This window comes from Oryctolagus cuniculus, chromosome 3 (genome assembly GCF_051225735.1).
Source record: "Oryctolagus cuniculus isolate XC-2025 breed Fujian yellow rabbit chromosome 3, ASM5122573v1, whole genome shotgun sequence".
In the NCBI taxonomy this organism is placed as follows: Eukaryota; Metazoa; Chordata; class Mammalia; order Lagomorpha; family Leporidae; genus Oryctolagus; species Oryctolagus cuniculus.
Window position 1 is genome coordinate 39,381,706 of NC_142869.1, and position 17,494 is coordinate 39,399,199.

The following is a 17,494-nucleotide window of genomic DNA, read 5'->3' on the forward strand; positions in this document are numbered from 1 at the left end:
CTGGCCGAGGGTGCAGCTACAGCTGGGTGGGATATGCACCTATATTTTTAAGGTTCAAAGGAACAAACAGAAAAAAAGGGTAACCCTGGTAGATCAGTCAACTTGCTGTCAGAGTGTATCATCCATCACTGCTTCCTGAGGCTTTCCCACGGGACATCAAAGTCACTTTCCTGCTTAATTAAACATTCACAGGGCTTGGCTACACTGCTGCTCCCTCAACCTCTTATCTGGTCTTCCATGTTCTGAAACACCAACAAAAACTACAACCCAGGGAAAACTTCTGCGTGTTCCCCCACGAACTTTTGAAAAGTGCTTGCAGAAAATAGCAAGGATTTATCACAGATACTTCCCAAAACTTGATCCCATATCTCAGCTTCTCTTGTAAGAACTTCTCGTAAACGTCTCGCTTTTGTATGTAAATAAGAACAGCGTTGGCATCGCGGAGCTCCTTTTCCAGGTGTGAGGAGGCATCCAGATGATCCAGATTTCTCTTCAGTAACATCCGGTTCCCGGTTCATCACTGCTCTTCCCATCCCTGATGCTCTTGCTGCTTGAAGCATGGTCCAGCAGCATCGGACCTGTGACTCAGAATCTGCCCTTGAACAGGACGCCCAGCGATCTCTCTGCTCTCAGTGACTGGGACACGCTGCCAGTGTAGGGGGTGGGGAGGGTGCTGGGTGGGGTGCGGCCATCATGCAACAGATGTTTCTGTTTAGTCGGCGCAAGGAGCTCATCAGGCCCCAGCTACATGTGGTACTTACCCACTGCTCCCAGGTGCCATTAGGAGTCTGGCTGATGATGGGCTGCAGGCGTTTCCGGAGAGTCTGGCAGGCACTCTGCGGGTGGGGAGAGACGGAGGGCTGATGTGACTGGAGTCTCCCCCACACCGTTCGCTATGCCTCTACATTCTCTCAGATACCTCCCATGCACTTTATCTCCACATCTGGGCCAGGATCAGGCCCTGATGCTCCGTGTGGACGTGGTGCAGAGGTGGGGCTTTGAGGATCCCGTAGGAGGCCAGACCCCACTGCCCCGGCTCAGTCAAGGTGACTCTGCTTGTATTTCCTTATGTGTTTGAAGTTCCACTTAACCTTTACAGACCACTTGCAGGCCCATGAAAACCTCTGCCAGGACAGTGAAGACAAGAGCTCCTCCAGGTCAGCCCAGAGAAAGTCGGGGTGGTGTGGAGAGAAACGGAGTTGGCACACCTGGGATTGCATGGTTTGGCTTCTTCTCAGCATTTGAGTGACTTTCACTTTCTACACTTCGGAGACCTCATTTGTGACTCAGAGATACCTGCACCAGGTGACCTCACAGCTCAGTCCAGAACAATCCCCACCTACACTTGTTGTCCTTGAATTAATATAAGTGGCTCCATTTGCTCTCCAATGTATCTTGGTCTGTATGAAATGGTCAACTCAACTAATACCTACCTGGGAAGGTTGTTTTTTGTGTTTTTTAAAGATTTATTTTATTTATTCTTTTTTTTTATTTGACAGGTAGAGTTATAGACAGAGAGAGAAAGAGACAGAGAGAAAGGTCTTCCTTTCATTGGTTCACTTCCCAAATGGCCGCTATGGCCGGCGCTGAGCCAATCCAAAGCCAGGAGCAAGGTGCTTCCTCCTGGTCTCCTCTGTGGGTGCAGGAGCCCAAGCACTTGGGCCATCCTCCACTGCCCTCCCGGGCCACAGCAGAGAGCTGGACTGGAAGAGAAGCAACCGGGACTAGAATCCGGCGCCCATATGGGATGCAGGAGCAACCAGGACTAGAACACAGTGCCCATATAGGATGCCGGTGCCACAGGCGGAGGATTAACCAGGTGAGCCATGGCGCCAGCCCCTGTGTTATTTATTCCAAAGGCAGACTTAGAGAGAGAGAGAGAGAGAGAGAGAGGGAGAGAGAAAGAGAGAGATCTTCCATTTGCTGGTTCACTCCCCAAATGGCTGCTGCAACAGCTGGGGCTGGGCAAGGCCAAAACCAGGAGCCAGGAGCTTCCTCTGGGTCTCCCACATGGATTCAGAGGCCCAAGAACTTGAGCCATTTTCTGCTGCTTTCCCAGGCACATTAGCTGAGAGCTGGATCAGAAGTGGAGCATCCGGGGCTCAAGCAGGCACCCATATAGGATGTTGACATTGCAGGCAGTGGCTCCAAAGGTTGTTTTAAATGTTAATATTTGGTAACTACAGAACTATTATCTCAGTTACTCAACTCTACAAGTACATGTGAAAGCTTTGTGCAAAAAATGCTTGGAACTGGAGTGGCCACAGGGTTACTGCCAGTGAGTGAGTTATTTTTGGCTTTGGTGTTCAGATTCAACTGACCAGAGCAGGGACATCTCCACCTATCCCCTTTTCGGGTACCAGAACCCTGCCCTCAACAAGTCTGTCCTGCTAGGAGGGCAGTTTGGGGTCATCTCTGTTCTCCCGTCAGGAGGTCTTTAATGTTAGAATTTGTTATCACTTTGCTCTACTAGCATTTTGGAAGTGAAACGGCACGGGTATAGGAGTGGTGCCAATCTATCCTCAAAGCCTCCAGAGACAACTGCCTTGCTCTTTAACAGAAGAGTGAAGCTGAGCCCCTACTCCTAGCGCCTTTGCTTTATCAGGCCCAGTACCTCTTCCTTAGCTTGCAGTTCCTCTATGAAGATGAACTTACTAACTTAAGGGACTGACACAAGACCAAAGCCAGGACTGAGACCCTGATTCAAAAAGGCTCAAACTGCTCTTATAATTAACATAGCCGATATATATCAACGCTCGCCTCTATTCTGAGGGCTTTTCAGGAGCTCGTAGGCCCTGGTCAAACAGAGTCATACCCAATCCACCCTGAGACCCAGACAGATGGGAGCCCACCTTTGCCGCTCCATGGCGACCAGTGCTGGCCCCCCTCACTGAAGAATCAGGAAAGCTTCTGGATACTGGCCCACACTTGAACTCATCAGACACTGCTCAACCCCAACTTTGAACTGTAGGATTCACTTCCTTTAACCCCTCACAGAGTGCAGGGTTTGAGCATTAGCTGCCTGGCTCCTTGCTTTGTGCCTTATAATAAACACCTACTTTTCCTCGCCACCCTGGGTCTGTGATTGGTTTGCTATGAGACAGATGAGTGGACTCTGTTGGGGTTTCTATAGCAACTCCTCCAACTGGATTTGGAGTTTTCAGCAACAAATTAGTGAGCACACAGGCTCAAGTGGATGTGTTGGGCATGGCACACCAAGGTACTGACCAGTAGGCACCTGCAGAGCTGTCTGGCAGTTGCCCGGCTCTTTCAGACTCCAGCGCAGACTCCCAGTGGCTGACTGCTGACCAGGAGTCATCGGTCTAAGGCACTTTCTGCACAAAAGACACTAGGCTTGGGATTTGGCGCTGTGTTTTTCCTTTGGTAGCAAGCTGTGCATGACGGTGTGCTAATGTGGACTTTAATTTTATAGCTATAGGAGACCCCTTCCTCTAAAGGATTGCTTTGTAACTCAACAAACTCATTCTGTAACTTGGCTGAATTTCTGAGTCATGTCAAAAGGCAATGCTGCCTCCCTCCCTGCCTCTCTGGTCAGCCTTTACGTCTGAGTCTTTCATGAGCCCCCTGGCTTCTGCGGGTCTCAGGTTCGCAGTGGCTGTGTCATGCTGTATTCTGTACTTCCAACAACGCTTCAGGAAGAGGCGTCATGTCTGCCTGTGTGAAGTAAGCCTCTTGGAGTGGTGTTCATCAAATGTATTACTTTTTCTTTACACATTTTAGTAAAAATTATGCTGCTAAACAATACCACAGTGCCCAGTATTTCGGGTGGGACAGAGGAACAACAGGAGGTGGTGTGTACCCTCTTACATCTGGCGCTCATGGGAAAAAGCATGAGAATTTTAGTGGAAGAGAAAAGGACTTTGCAGTGTGAAAGGAGGGTGAGAGTTAGTAAAATCATCACCTGTACAGCTTTTCCATTGACATCTGCACCAGCGGAGGCTGCGGTGGTAATTGTGTTGGGCACTGTCACGGTATTCATCTCGCCGATGTGTATGTAGGACATTGGTACCTTTAGCTCACGGCTGGCCACCTGCCCCGAAAAACAAGCAGACAGAATGTGCCCATCAAGGGTGCAACTGGAACAATAATTCAAATCTATTAGAAACTCTTTTTAAAAAGTGATAGGAGATTTCATAATCTATGGTTTGGGCAGACATACTCAAACCAAAGCTTATAAAAAATCTCAAAACTCATTAAAATGTTAAGTGCTTCTCTGCACCCCAAGTTTGCCAAGAGCCAAGGGTCAGGAAAAGTCTCCTAATGACACACAGCAGGGATTTAAAGCAGGTTTTTATGGAGAGAGGTGAATCTTGGAAACAGAGATCCTCACTCACAGAGAAGTCCACTGGACCTGCAGCCAGGGTCCACATTCCAGAGGAAGGACCCCCAACCCTATATGAGGTTCCTTTTATCAAGTAAGCATGGTATGTGGACTTGCTAATGGGAGCATGGACAGGTTGTATGACACCAGGAAGTCTGCATTTGGCTGCTAATTACATACAGGAAATGCTGGCTGCCCAGCACCTGAGCTTTGGAGCCCATGAAAGGGTGTAGCCACTTCAGTCAAGGGTTAAGAGCTGCTGGTCCCTTGGGAAGTTGAGTTTAGGTGAAGCTCCAGCGACCAGGGAAGGGAAGTGAAACCCTCTTTCTAAGTTCTAGTTGGTTCATTTCCAGGTCATCGGAATGTGCTCCGAGGGACATTTGTGGGCGTCCGGTCACTGCATCACAGAACTCAACAGTGATACCCTACAGACTCTGGGAATATTTCACAAAGCCTAATTTTGGCTGATGGCAAAAGTGAAACAACCTCTCTCACCTGTATCATTTTGGTGTTAATACCTTGACCCAATTCAACTCCACCATGAGCAACCAACACAGATCCATCTGTGTAGATGTGGACCAGAGCAGCAGCCTGGAAATAAAATGAGAAATCCGTTCTTCCTGGCATCTGTACAGGAATCTCTGACAGCGAGGCAGTCATTAATGAAGTGCCAGAAGCCACTGAAATAAAGCCACAGTTTCACTGATACTGGACCAATGTTTTCATCAAAAGGTATGTGCCACGCAAGAATAGCAAAGGTGCCATTCCTTGGAAACCGCGAGTAAAGCAAAGCCTGAATTCATATTTTCTCGCTAGAATTGAGTCGGGAGCTGTCGCATGGTCCTTTACCATTGATGCTAACGAGTCACGCTTCGAATGCCTGCTGGGCTGCTCCTTTCTGAGAAGGGTAAGGTTGAATTCAGCAAGCAGAGTTCCTCACTGCCTCTCCTCTACAAGGAATGACGAATGGAGCCAACGGTTAACAACCAGGTAGAACCAGATCTCATTTTTCTTTGTTGGGCTACAGACTCTTTGCCCTTAGATGTCGTTTGGGGATTGACACTCCATCCTAATGAACTCTTTCCCTTCATTCCTCGGAGCATATTACTCTCAATTGCTTCTGGGGAGTGAAAAGCATGCAGAGAATCATGGAATAAAACACAGCAAAATATGAAAAAACCAAAATCTCATTTGTCCATAATCTCATTGCTCACACGTGCTGTGTTATTATCAGAATAACTGAATAGCACAAAAATAACCCATGTAACACGAACCCCCTCCCCTGGGGATGTGGGCCGAAAAGTAACATTTCATCAAAAGCTGTCTTTCAGGCCCAGAGAGAGGAAGCAGGTAGCTTCAACCCACCAGATTCTAACTAGAACCACATGACCACAGCCAGGACAACAGAGCCTGTGCAAATGTCCAAGAATTGACTGAGCATTAATTTTTCCTAATTTTAATGCTAAGTTCTTCCCCCTGGGAGGAGTTTAAGCCTAAATACCCTAACGAGTGGTGTCTAAGCATGTTTCCAAATTGTGCTTGCATGAGCTTGTGCCCACCCCTACATGTGTTGACAAGAATGCGCTTTCTTGCATATTTGTTTCCCCTAAGATAAAAGACACCTGCTTCCCTTTGCTTGGAGAACCAAAGCTTTGGAAAGGATTCCCCACGGTCTCCTGATTTGCTGCAAATGACTTTGTGCGACAACTACTGGTGACGGAGGTTTTCATTTCTACTCACCAAGAAGCAGACCCACAACATGGAGGGGTAACATTAATGGAAATCCCTGATTCCTCCCCTGTAATTCTGGATCTCAGGCCTTGCTTGGTGGGGAAACTTGACCTGACCTCACCCAAGGAAATGAGATTCCGGGAAAAAGTATATTTTCACAATTTTCTTTGAAAGGAGATGTGCTAAGCAGCTATCCATATGATCAGGTGTAAATGATGCTCTGAGTCCCCTTGTCCCATAGGGGTTCTCAGTAGTGTCTCAGATCACTAAATGGGGAACAAATGGAGATTTCCAGAATCTTGTTAAATTCCTCATTCCACACATTTTAACAGATGGGAACAATTTATGATCTGAGATTATCGTCTCTCAAGAGCATTGTCTTGAGCAAGCAGAATCCTAGTCATGGAAGTTTTGAGGGGGCTGGACAGAATGTTCTAGAAGATAGGGTGTGACTAAAAGGTGGATCAGAGTTAGACAACTTTGGACATGTTAAAATTAGCTTGAATTTTAAAATGCTAAACTAGTTATTGTCTTCCCTGAGCTTAGGAGTTGCTGGCAACCACAATTTTGGGTGTGGTGAAACATCTAAAAGAAATCTCTGTTTACAAAGTAAAGACTGTGTTTCCAGATCATCCAGAGAAAAACGCAAGCAGAGCAATGGAATTGCTGAAGCAAGCACATGACCCAGTTTGGAGCAAGTTAAGCACTGGGGTTGCTCTCTCTCCGGGGCCTCCCACAGGAAGCATAGGACCAAGTCAAATCTCATTTCTCAGGCAAGGAAGCCCTGGGCATTCAGTGTAAGAACGTTTAGATATTTTCATCTGTTCCAATAGTCTTTGAATGTAATCCTTCAAAACTCAATTATTTGAGAAAAGAAAGGTCCTTTAAAAACCCAGCTAACACTGCCTTTTAGGGATCTGTCTTTGCTTGATTTCTATAGAACTAATCTTGAAAGACTCATTCTTAGCTTATCTGCCTGTTTCCATACTCTCAAGATGAACTATATTTTTGGGAAAATCTACAGACAGTATCAGTGAATCACAGGCAGAAATGTTGGTGTCTTCTCTGTAGATTTTCAATGGGTCTTTTTAGGAAGGACCACACAACCAGAGATTATTTTTCTAGAACGTGTAGAGCAATTTCAAAGAAATTGCAGCAGAAGATACAATACCCACAAAAATTGTTTCATCTTTTCATTCCTGAAACAGTGTGTTCACCCATCACCCATTACCCATCACCCATCACCCATCATCCATCATCCATCACCCATCATCCATCATCCATCACCCATCATCCATCCATCCATCCTGTCATCAGGCATTTAAGCCTGGTACTTAGCAGGTGAATAGACAGATGAGTAAGAAGGGTTTAGCTTGACCCCTAGAGCGAGGAGCCTGAAAGTGAAATCCACAGCAGTGTGACTGTGATGAGTTAAAAATCAAGAGTGAGTGGCAGAGGGTAGATATTACAGTTCAGAGAACCTTCCAGAAATTATGGCTAAGGGTTACACAAAAGCATGCCAACAAATATTCAAGGGGACTGTGACTTGAGGCGGTCCTCAGAACAATCTGTGAATGAGACCAGTGGTGTTCTAAACATTGGTTTCCCTTGTAGACCTTCTTTGTGATCAGCAATTGTTCACCAACTGATAGCACCATAGCTCCTAGAGCAAAAGAAACACAGCTGCCAAACCAGCACCCAAACCCCTGGAGTTCCTAAGCTATTTCCTAAGCATTAGAATCAATAGATATTTTATTATGAGACCCTCAGAAAAGAAGTTTCAGACTTACAAGCACCTCTGAAAATTACCTGATAATAAAAAGTCTTTGGAAATCCAACGGAGAATTTCATGGGGATAATGGCTATTCCTCGCTTCTTCCAATAGTTCTGCTCGTTAAATTCCTCTATAGCTTTTCTCCTGCTGCAGTATGAAGAATTTTCCATACATTTCTCCCAGCATCTTATCAGATTCTCTGGATTGAATTCTTGCTTGTGGATTGTCCTATCAACTGTCCTGTACATGTTCAACTCTCTAACCTGGTGGATGAAAATGTCCAACATTATAACAAGATCCACAGGCAGTGAGGTCATCATAGAGATTAGCTGTCAAAGGTCACAGAATCAGCATGAAAGAATACATTGAAAATAAGTTGAGCTGGCGCTGCAGCTCAATAGGCTAATCCTCTGCCTGCGGCACCAGCAACCCGGGTTCTAGTCCCGGTCGGGGTGCCGGATTCTGTCCCGGTTGCCCCTCTTCCAGGCCAGCTCTCTGCTGTGGCCCGGGAGTGCAGTGGAGGATGGCCCAAGTGCTTGGGCCCTGCACCCACATGGGAGACCAGGAGAAGCACCTGGCTCCTGGCTTCGGATCAGTGCGATGCGCCAGCTGCAGCGCGCCAGCCACAGTGGCCATTGGAGGGTGAACCAACGGCAAAGGAAGACCTTTCTCTCTGTCTCTCTCTCACTGTCCACTCTGCCTGTCAAAACAAACAAACAAGGAAAATAAGTTGAGCATTTAAGGGACAGTGTGATTTTTTAACAGATTTATTTTTTTATTTATTTGAAAGGTAGAATTACAGGAAGAGGGAGAGGGAGAGGTAGAGAGAGAGGGAGAGGGAGAGAGAGCGGGAGAGAGGGAGAGATCTTCCATTCTCTAGTTCACTCCCCAAGTGGCCCAATGGCCAGGGATGGGCCAGGCCAGAGCCAGGAGCCAGGAGCTTCTTCTGGGTCTCCCACATGGGCCATCCTCCCCTGCTTTCCCAGGCCATTCACAGGGAGTTGGAACAGAAGGTGGAGCAGCTGGATCTTGAACCGGCTCCCATACCTGCTACCCCACAATGCTGGTCCCAGAACAACACGAGTTTGGGAACTGAACGACTGCCCTTTTATCCACATAAAGACCTTGTTTTGAGGATCATGCCTTGTTACCTTTTCTGGCGGCAGATGGCATTTGGCTGCCACAGCTGACATCCAGGTCTCTGTTACAAAGGCTCCCTGGGGAAACCCGAACCCCCGGAAGGCCGTATTGGACGGCAAGTTGGTCTTGCAGGCTCGGCCTTGGACACGCAGGTTGGGGATCTTATAAGCATTTTCCAGTTTGAGCAAAGCATATTCTATTACCTGAAAGTGTTCCAAGGTGAACAGTGCATTAAAATTAGGAAATCTGGATTGACACCCTGTTAAGGGGGCACTAATCAAATTCCCTGTCCAGGCAGGAGAAATGCCAACCTTTCCGGATGCATGGAGTCTCCGGGCCACCACACAGAGGGGATCTCACAAGGTCCCCAACTATATACTTGAGTGGCCATCTACTTAATATTAAATTACATACATTTTACTTCTATAAATGCCCACATTTATATGGAGAGATAAAAGGTATTTCTACAAGTTAAACCAATTTATGTTCTGTCTTTGGTAGAAATGGAAACAACTTAAAGTTAGCTTTTTTTTTTTAACTTTTATTTAATGAATATAAATTTCCAAAGTACGGCTTATGGATTACAATGGCTTCCCCCCCATAACGTCCCTCCCACCCGCAACCCTCCCCTCTCCCATTCCCTCTCCCCTTCCATTCACATGAGGATTCATTTTCGATTCTCTTTATATACAGAAGATCAGTTTAGCATACATTAAGTAAAGATTTCAACAGTTTGCTCCCACACAGAAACATAAAGTGAAAAACAATAGATGATTTTTTAAATGATGATGAAATCAGATAAGACCTATTGTCATGTTTAATCCCAGTGAGAGTCAAGTTGGGAATTGATAATTTCTTCTTCTTCTTTTTTTTTTTTTTTACAGAAGATCAGTTTAGTATACATTAAGTAAAGATTTCAACAGTTTGCACCCCCATAGAAACACAAAGTGAAATATACTGTTTGAGTACTCGTTATAGCATTAAGTCTCAATGTACAACACATTAAGGACAGAGATCCTACATGAGGAGTAAGTGCACAGTGACTCCTGTTGTTGACTTTACAAATTGACACTCCTGTTTATGGCATCAGTAATCTCCCTATGCACCAGTCATGAGTTTCCAAGGCTATGGAAGCCCCTTGAGTTCTCCGACTCTTATCTTGTTCAGACAAGGTCATAGTCAAAGTGGAGGTTCTCTCCTCCCTTCAGAGAAAGGTACCTCCTTCTTTGAAGACCTGTTCTTTCCACTGGGATCTCACTCACAGAGATCTTTCATTTAGGGTTTGGTTTTTTTTTTTTTTTTTTTTTTTGCCAGAGTGTCTTGGCTTTCCATGCCTGAAATACTCTCATGGGCTTTTCAGCCAGATCAGAATGCCTTTAGGGCTGATTCTGAGGCCAGAGTGCTGTTTAGGACATCTGCCATTCTATGAGTCTGCTGAGTATCTCGCTTCCCATGTTGGATCACTCTCCCCTTTATTTATTCTATCTGTTAGTATTAGCAGGTACTAGACTTGTTTATGTGCTCCCTTTGACTCCTAGAACTTTCATTATGATCAATTGTGAATTGAAATTGATCACTTGGACTAGTGAGATGGCATTGGTACATGCCACCTTGATAGGATTAAATTGGAGTCCCCTGGTATGTTTCTAACTCTACCATTTGGGGCAAGTCAGCCTGAGCATGTCCCAAATTGTACATCTCTTCCCTCTCTTATTCCCACTCTTATGTTTAACAGGGATCACATTTCAGTTAAATTTCAACACTTAAGAATAACTTTGTCTGTTCTACTTAATATGACTGGTTTAATTCTGTAATTAATACACAGTTAAAGTTAGCTTTTTAAACACAGGGGTACAGATAACTCTTTCATATGCTGATTTCATTTCCTTTGGGTAAATTCCCAGAAGTGGGATTGTTGGGTCATATGGTAGGTCTATTTTCAGATTTCTGAGAGTTGTTTGCACCTCCGTGTTTATTGCAGCTCAAATCACAATAGCTAATATATGGAATTAACCCAGATGTCTATCGGTTGATGATTGGATAAAGAAAATGTGGTATATATACACTATGGAATACTACTCAACCATAAAAAAGAATGAAATCCTGTCCTTTGCAACAAAATGGATGCAACTGGAAACCCTTATACTTAGTGAAATAAGCCAGTCCCCAAAAAACAGATACCATATGTTTTCCCTAATCTGTGATAACTAGTTGAGTATAAAAGATGTAATGCATATGAGCGACATTGACATTTTGAGATTTGATGATTGTTCACAGCCTTTGTCTCTACTGTTGAGGAACAATGTTTTCTGGTTACCATTTATTGACTTTTTTACTTAGTTTAGGGTTGATCTTATGAGTACCAAATAAACTGAAAGTAGATCATCATAAAAATTAAAGGAAAGAATAAGAAAGGAAGGAAGAAGGAGGGCAGGAGCCTGGGTGGGAAGAGGGTAGGGTGGGAAGAAGTATCACTATGCGCCTAAATCTGTATCTATGAAGTACATGGAATTTGATCACCTTCAAAAAAGTTAGCTTTTTAAAAAATTCCCTGAGTAGTTTGAACATTCACACATTTTTCTTCTTTAGGTTAGAAATTTCAATTTCTTTAAAATTTCCTGGGATGTTTTCCATTGTTTTCCATACTTAAAACATGAAAACTCCCAAAGTTTTTGACAGTGACCTAATCAAATTATGGTCAGCCCTTTGTATCCATGGGTTCAACCACCCTGAACTGAAAATATTTGAGAAACGGGTGTCTGCACTGAGCATGTAGAGACCTCTTTGATCATTATTCCCTAAACAACACAGTGTAAGAATTCCATACATGGCATTTGTGTTGTGTTAGGTGTGATAAGTAGCCAGAGATGATTTAAAGGATGCAGGACACCCATGGGTTACAGGCAAATCCTACAGCATTTTAGACAAAGGGCTTGAGCACCTGCAGCTCTTGGTCTCTCCATAGGGCCTCCAATCATTCCCTGTGGATGCTGAGGGACGACTGTGCTGTGGCACTGATGGCATGGGGGGCTCTCCTGAATTACCACACCTGCCTCCTCGGGGAATCAGAATGGAAAGAACGGATCTGCGGGAGAGTACAGTCATCCCCAGCTCTCTGTGGAGTTGGGCCAAACAAGCATTGCTGGATCTCAGGGCAGCCTCTCCTCCTCCACAGCACTCTGGTACATGCAAGTATTTGTACTTGGAGACCATCTGTTCTGAGAATTAAACGTGGTACCTCTGGGGACCAGCACTGGGGCACAGTGGGTAGAGCTGCTGCCTGCAACGCCAGAGCACCAGTTTGAGTTCTTTGCTTCTGATACAGCTCCCTGCTATCGTGCCAAGGGAAGTCAGCAGAAGATGGCCCAACTACTTGGGTTCTTGCCACCCACGTGGGAGACCCAGATGGAGTTCCAGGCTCCTGGCTGCAACCTGGCCCAGCTCTAACTGTTGTGACCATTTGGAGATTACACCAGCATATGGGAGAAATCTCTATTTCTCACGCTGCCTTTCAAATAAATACATGAATCTTAAAAAAAAAAAAAAACAATGATGGTTGGCTGGCACTGTGGCATAGTGGGTTGGGCTGCCGCCTGCAGTGCTGGCATCCCATATGGATGTTGGCTTGAGACTCGGCTGCTCCACTTCTGATTCAGCTCTCTGTTATGGCCTGGGAAAGCAGTGGAAGATGGCTCAAGTCCTTGGGCCCCTGCACCCGCATGGGAGACCTGGAAGAAGCTCCTGGCTCCTGGCTTCAGATCGGTGCAGCTCCGGCCATTGCGGCCAATTGGGGAGTGAACCAGCGGGTGGAAGACCTCTCTCTCTCTGCCTCTTCTTTTCTCTGTGTAACTCTGACTTTCAAATAAAGAAAATAAATTAAAAAAAAAAAAACAATGATTGCTTTACATGTCGTGAAGCTACAGAAGGGTGGGCTGTGAAGACCCCACACATAAGTGGAGTGGGGTGTGTTGTTCAATGCTAGGGCTCCTTGGGAAGCCAAGTGAACAGGTGGGGCTTCCCCAGTGAGATGAGCAGGTAGAGACAAGACACATCCCGAGCTGAGCTTTCAGAGGAGGCAGAAACACTAGGGTAGAACAAGGAAAAGCCAAATAGGCCAGTGACAGCCTCACACCTGGCATCAAGGGGATATTCTGTGAGCAAAAGGGGCTGTGAGAGGGACCCATGTGGTTTGGGAGCAGGAGGCTTTGCAGGAGCAGCTGGGCCTGGGTAGGCTTACAGAAGCAGCCCTGAGAGGGAGATGCTGACATGTGTGTGGGGAAGAGGTTTCCCTTGGTGTGAGAAGAGGAAAGATTTGCCTTGGGCAGGCCCAAACCTCTGCCCTCCTTCCAATTGCCAAGTGTGTCTGTCACTGACCACTCCTGGCCTTGCCTAGGGTGAGGATACTGGGAAAGGAGAAGAGATGATTAGCTCCACTCTGTGCGAGTCTTCTGGGCTGCAGCCTGAGGTATCCATCAAACATGCATGTCCTGCCTTGAAGACAGCAAATGGAAATGTTTCTCCTGGACAAAGCTCTCAGAGCTGCAGAGTGAGCCAGGGGCTCCATGGCTGCCACACAGCCTGACGGTGGTACAGACCTGGAAGCCATCTGGGTCACCCTTGCTCGCAACCCACATTCCATGCCAGGTAGACATGGGTTGGTGGACATCAACTAAGAAAGCCTGTACTCTAAGAAACCAAACTCACAGTTAATCTCTCATCATGAGTCACTGGAACCCCAGATAGTTTTGTGAGTCACATACCAGTTCAGAGTCATCTGGTGTGCAGCCTCCGTTGATATGATATTCAATGTCTGCTGCCTCGATTTTCCCGTTGTTCATGAAGCCAATCTGTGAACAGCAAACATTTACTTCTATGAGCACATGAAGTGTGCGTACTGCATGCTGGCCATTTGGAGAGTAGGAGTGAGAGTTCCTTCCATTCCTGATACGTGTGGGCTGGGGCGGGGCGGGGGGCGGGGGTCAGTCTGCCTGGGTTCAAACTCTGGGTCCATCATTCACCAGCCAAGTAACCTTGGGCCACCCAACTCACCTTCAGGAGCTCCATGTTTAACAATGGGGACAAAACTATTACCCAGCCCCATGTTCTCAAAATTTCACATCCATCAAAGTCACTTACGGGGCTTGCTAAGACTGGGCGCCACCACAGGATTTCTGATCCAGTGAGCTTGGGCCTGGGGGTGTACATTTCCGGCAAATTCTCAGGTGATGCTGGTGCCCTGGTTCAGGGACCATGCTTTGAGAACCAGTGACTAACTCCCAGGGTCACTGTCATCCTCAAAAGAGCATTCCCATAGAGTCACGTGTTGCAAGCAATTAAACAGTTCAATTAACATAGCTACTTACTCTTGCTGTGGTTGATACTGTCTCATGATTATCAATGAGAAAAGCATGCATGAGCAATCTACCTTTTCTAATTAATAGCTAATGAGGATTTGCTAGCTACCAAGGCTTCCTTGGCAAGGGCAGCACGCAGCGCTCCATCTTCTGAAGTCAGGGCATCATGTGCCAGGACTCCTCTTTGGCTGCTAGCCATGTGCCACCAGTTCACTCTGACGTCGTCACTAACTCGCTTCTCAGATGTAACTGCTGCATCCCCAGAACGTCAAGTGCCATGCATCAGATTTCTTTGTGTCTCCCATAACTCTTAGTGCAATATCTCAGTGTTTGTTGGGCTCAGTAAATTCCAGTCTTTGGAGTTGGAGGGAACACTAGGAGTCACTTGCTCCAAACTTCCAGTGCAGGGCTTCCTGCTGGAGCCTATATCCAGGCACCCAACAACCCCTAGAAATTCAGAAGCAGGAGCTATGGCTGAGGCTCAGGAGTCTGCATTTTAACCAGCATCTCTGGTCCCTACAGCAGAAATACCATCTTGTTCAGTGCTTCTCATTCATTAGTAAGTTGTGAAATCAACGGATTCAGATGGAACCAGCATGCTTAGAGGGATAAATAGGAGGGAAGGGAAGGGGAGAAAGGAGGAATAAAGAAGAGGGAAGTGGAAAGAAGGATAAAAAAAAAAAGAAGATTAAAGGGGAATTAAAAAGAGGAGAGACAAGTATTAGTTTATCATATTTAGCAAATATGTAAGTGTTGTTCTGTGTGAGCTAGTTTCTGTGTGATGGAGGGAGGAAGAGAAGGAGGGGAGAGGGAAAGGGGGAGAGAGACAGAGGAGAAGAGAGAGAGGGAGGGAGAAGGAGAGAGAGAGAGGGAGGGAGAGGGAGAGAGAGAGAGGGATCAAGGGAGGGAGGGAGGGAGAGATCTGAGTCCTCCCTTTGATGTGTCTTACAGGTGCAGTGAAGCAGTGTGAAAGCTGATCTGGATCCCTTCGTGCCGCCAGCAGGAGCAGCATCTGGGAGGCAGCTGTCCAGCATGGCCAGCTCCCATGGGGGATGCACATCTGTCTCACTCTTGTATTCCCTTTTCTTTCTGGCTATGCCTTCCAGCTGAGGAGTAAACGGCTCTCTCTTTCCACAATTCTTCAGAAATTTGAGGAGGGGCAATTCCTGGGTGGGCTGGGCTGGGGTCTGGGCTTCCTAGTCCTGAAGACGGCTTTGCAGCTAGGGTCAGTGTCAGGGAGCTCTGATGTGGTCGTAGCAGCTGTTGGGGAGGGAAGAAGAAAGGGAGAGAACCCTGCGTCCAGCGACCCCAGGTATGGGCTGCAGGGGAGGAGCAGGAGTGAGAAAGGAGAAGGAATAAGGAATGATGGATCACTTCAAGGAGGAGCTTGTCTGACCTCTTTTTGCCTGACTACACACCTCCTCCACAGATGGCTACCTGCTGTGTACTTCCTTATGGCACGCATTTGTTGGGCACCTCATTTGTGCTAGGTTCTAGGGAAATGGAAATACAGAGATAGGACCCCCTCTCTCCCACCACTACTGCCGCTCCAAGAAGCCAGAAGTCCCGCAGGAAAATGGGGTTGATACCGGTCAGTTCATTCTTGGTGAGATGCTCAAGGTTAGAAGTCTGCACCCGGTATCTGGGAAGTAAAGAGTTGGACAGCACCTGGCACTCCAGAAGCACTTGGTAACTATGATGCCAAACCAATGAGCTCTGTAGCACACTCAGGGTCAGCCGGGGTGGGAGGAGGGAGGTCTTCTGGAAGACTCGATGGCTGAGCAGGGATTTCTAGTCCACAGTGGAGTGAGAAATGAAGAAACCAAAGGTCTTGTCTTATGGGCTGAAAAGCCCGAGTTTTTGTGTCTGAGTTTTGTGACGCTTATTTTACCCTTTATTTAATAGCAATAAATTCTGTTCCCTTCTAAGCGGTTGGAAGAGTGCCCTTCAGCAAGTTGGAAGCCTTTGTGTAGCTGGATTATGAATGCATGGGATGAACCAAGCTTTGACAAGTGTCAGCCCAAATCCTACGCATCTGGATTCCAGAGGCCCTCAGACACTGCAAGGGCAGCAGGTGCCAGCGCTTCTGCTCCCACTTTTGCCTTGCTCTGAGCCTCTCTCCCATTCCCCACGTCACGATTCCTACTCCTTTTACGTGCCCTGACTCAAGTGTCACAGAGTGCAGTGCTGAGGCTCGGTAGGAAGGGACAGCAGTCAGCTGGGGAGGGCGAGCCCCGGGCTCTGTGGGTACTTGAGACTGCTGGTCAGTGACTCCTGGGTGTGCGCTGCCTGCATTGACTTGCCCCTCCACTCACCTTGTATTTCCCCAGTAATGGGTGGCGTCCTCCAGTGATCAACATGTCGTCCCCACGCTCGAGAACAAAACGCACTGGGCAGCCAGTCCTGGAGAGAGGAAATAGAATCACATTTTTAAATGATTTGCGATTTTAGGTTCAGGTGTTGGGAATGTTCTAGAATCATCATCAACCCCTTGACTACACAAATAAGAGACAAAGAGTAGAACTGCTCCCAAGGGGAGGAGGTTAGGTAGAAGACTAGGAATTACTTGCTTTTTCATGATAAACGGGGCAACTAGGCAACTATTTGCATGTTTAACAAGTTCCTTTTCTGTTGATCTGCCTTAGGCCTCATAATAAAGTGACTTTTTTGTGATTGCTTTTGTGTATAACCCTCAGTTTTTAAGAGTGGTCAACAGCTGTTCATTGGATTTACTCTAAGTAGTTAGGAAATTATGTCAGAGATCTCTGTTTCCTTCATTATTAGCTTTCATGAGCAGACTCTTCTCTTGTTAATGGTGTCAATGAACAGTTCATGAACTGTCCCGCAGGTTCAGCTCTGAGCCTTAATTTCTTACATGCTTCATATAAATACTAATTCATCTTCAAGCCCTGCTATTTAGTTCTTCTCCCACATTTCTAGGATTCCAGACGTTCTCCTGCCTGAGCCAGACGGTTGGGGTTGTTGGAATCTGAAGCCTTCTTTGGCCATTACCACCTCCAGCCTGCCCCAGAAGAGCAGCAGAGGCCACCTTCTAAGGAAACATCACTTGATCATGACACCCACACACAAAACCCATGACAGCCTCCCTTCAGCATCTTGAGAGTTACCTTACCTTGCTCTTCTTCCAATACC

At 46.5% G+C, this 17,494-nt stretch overlaps 1 protein-coding gene across 4 annotated transcripts in view; it reads right to left on the minus strand.

The window, feature by feature from the left end:
* The window catches only part of AOX3 (aldehyde oxidase 3), a 129,424-nt gene that overhangs the window by 49,448 nt on the left and 62,482 nt on the right, over positions 1 to 17,494 (minus strand). For all 4 annotated transcript variants that reach the window (XM_089328024.1, XM_089328022.1, XM_089328025.1 and 1 more), the window contains 7 exon segments: positions 16,657 to 16,744; positions 13,748 to 13,834; positions 8,999 to 9,190; positions 7,883 to 8,110; positions 4,838 to 4,933; positions 3,923 to 4,051; positions 762 to 836 (listed from right to left, as the gene is read on the minus strand). In XM_089328024.1, coding sequence (XP_089184150.1) covers positions 762 to 836; positions 3,923 to 4,051; positions 4,838 to 4,933; positions 7,883 to 8,110; positions 8,999 to 9,190; positions 13,748 to 13,834; positions 16,657 to 16,744 — 895 coding nt within the window.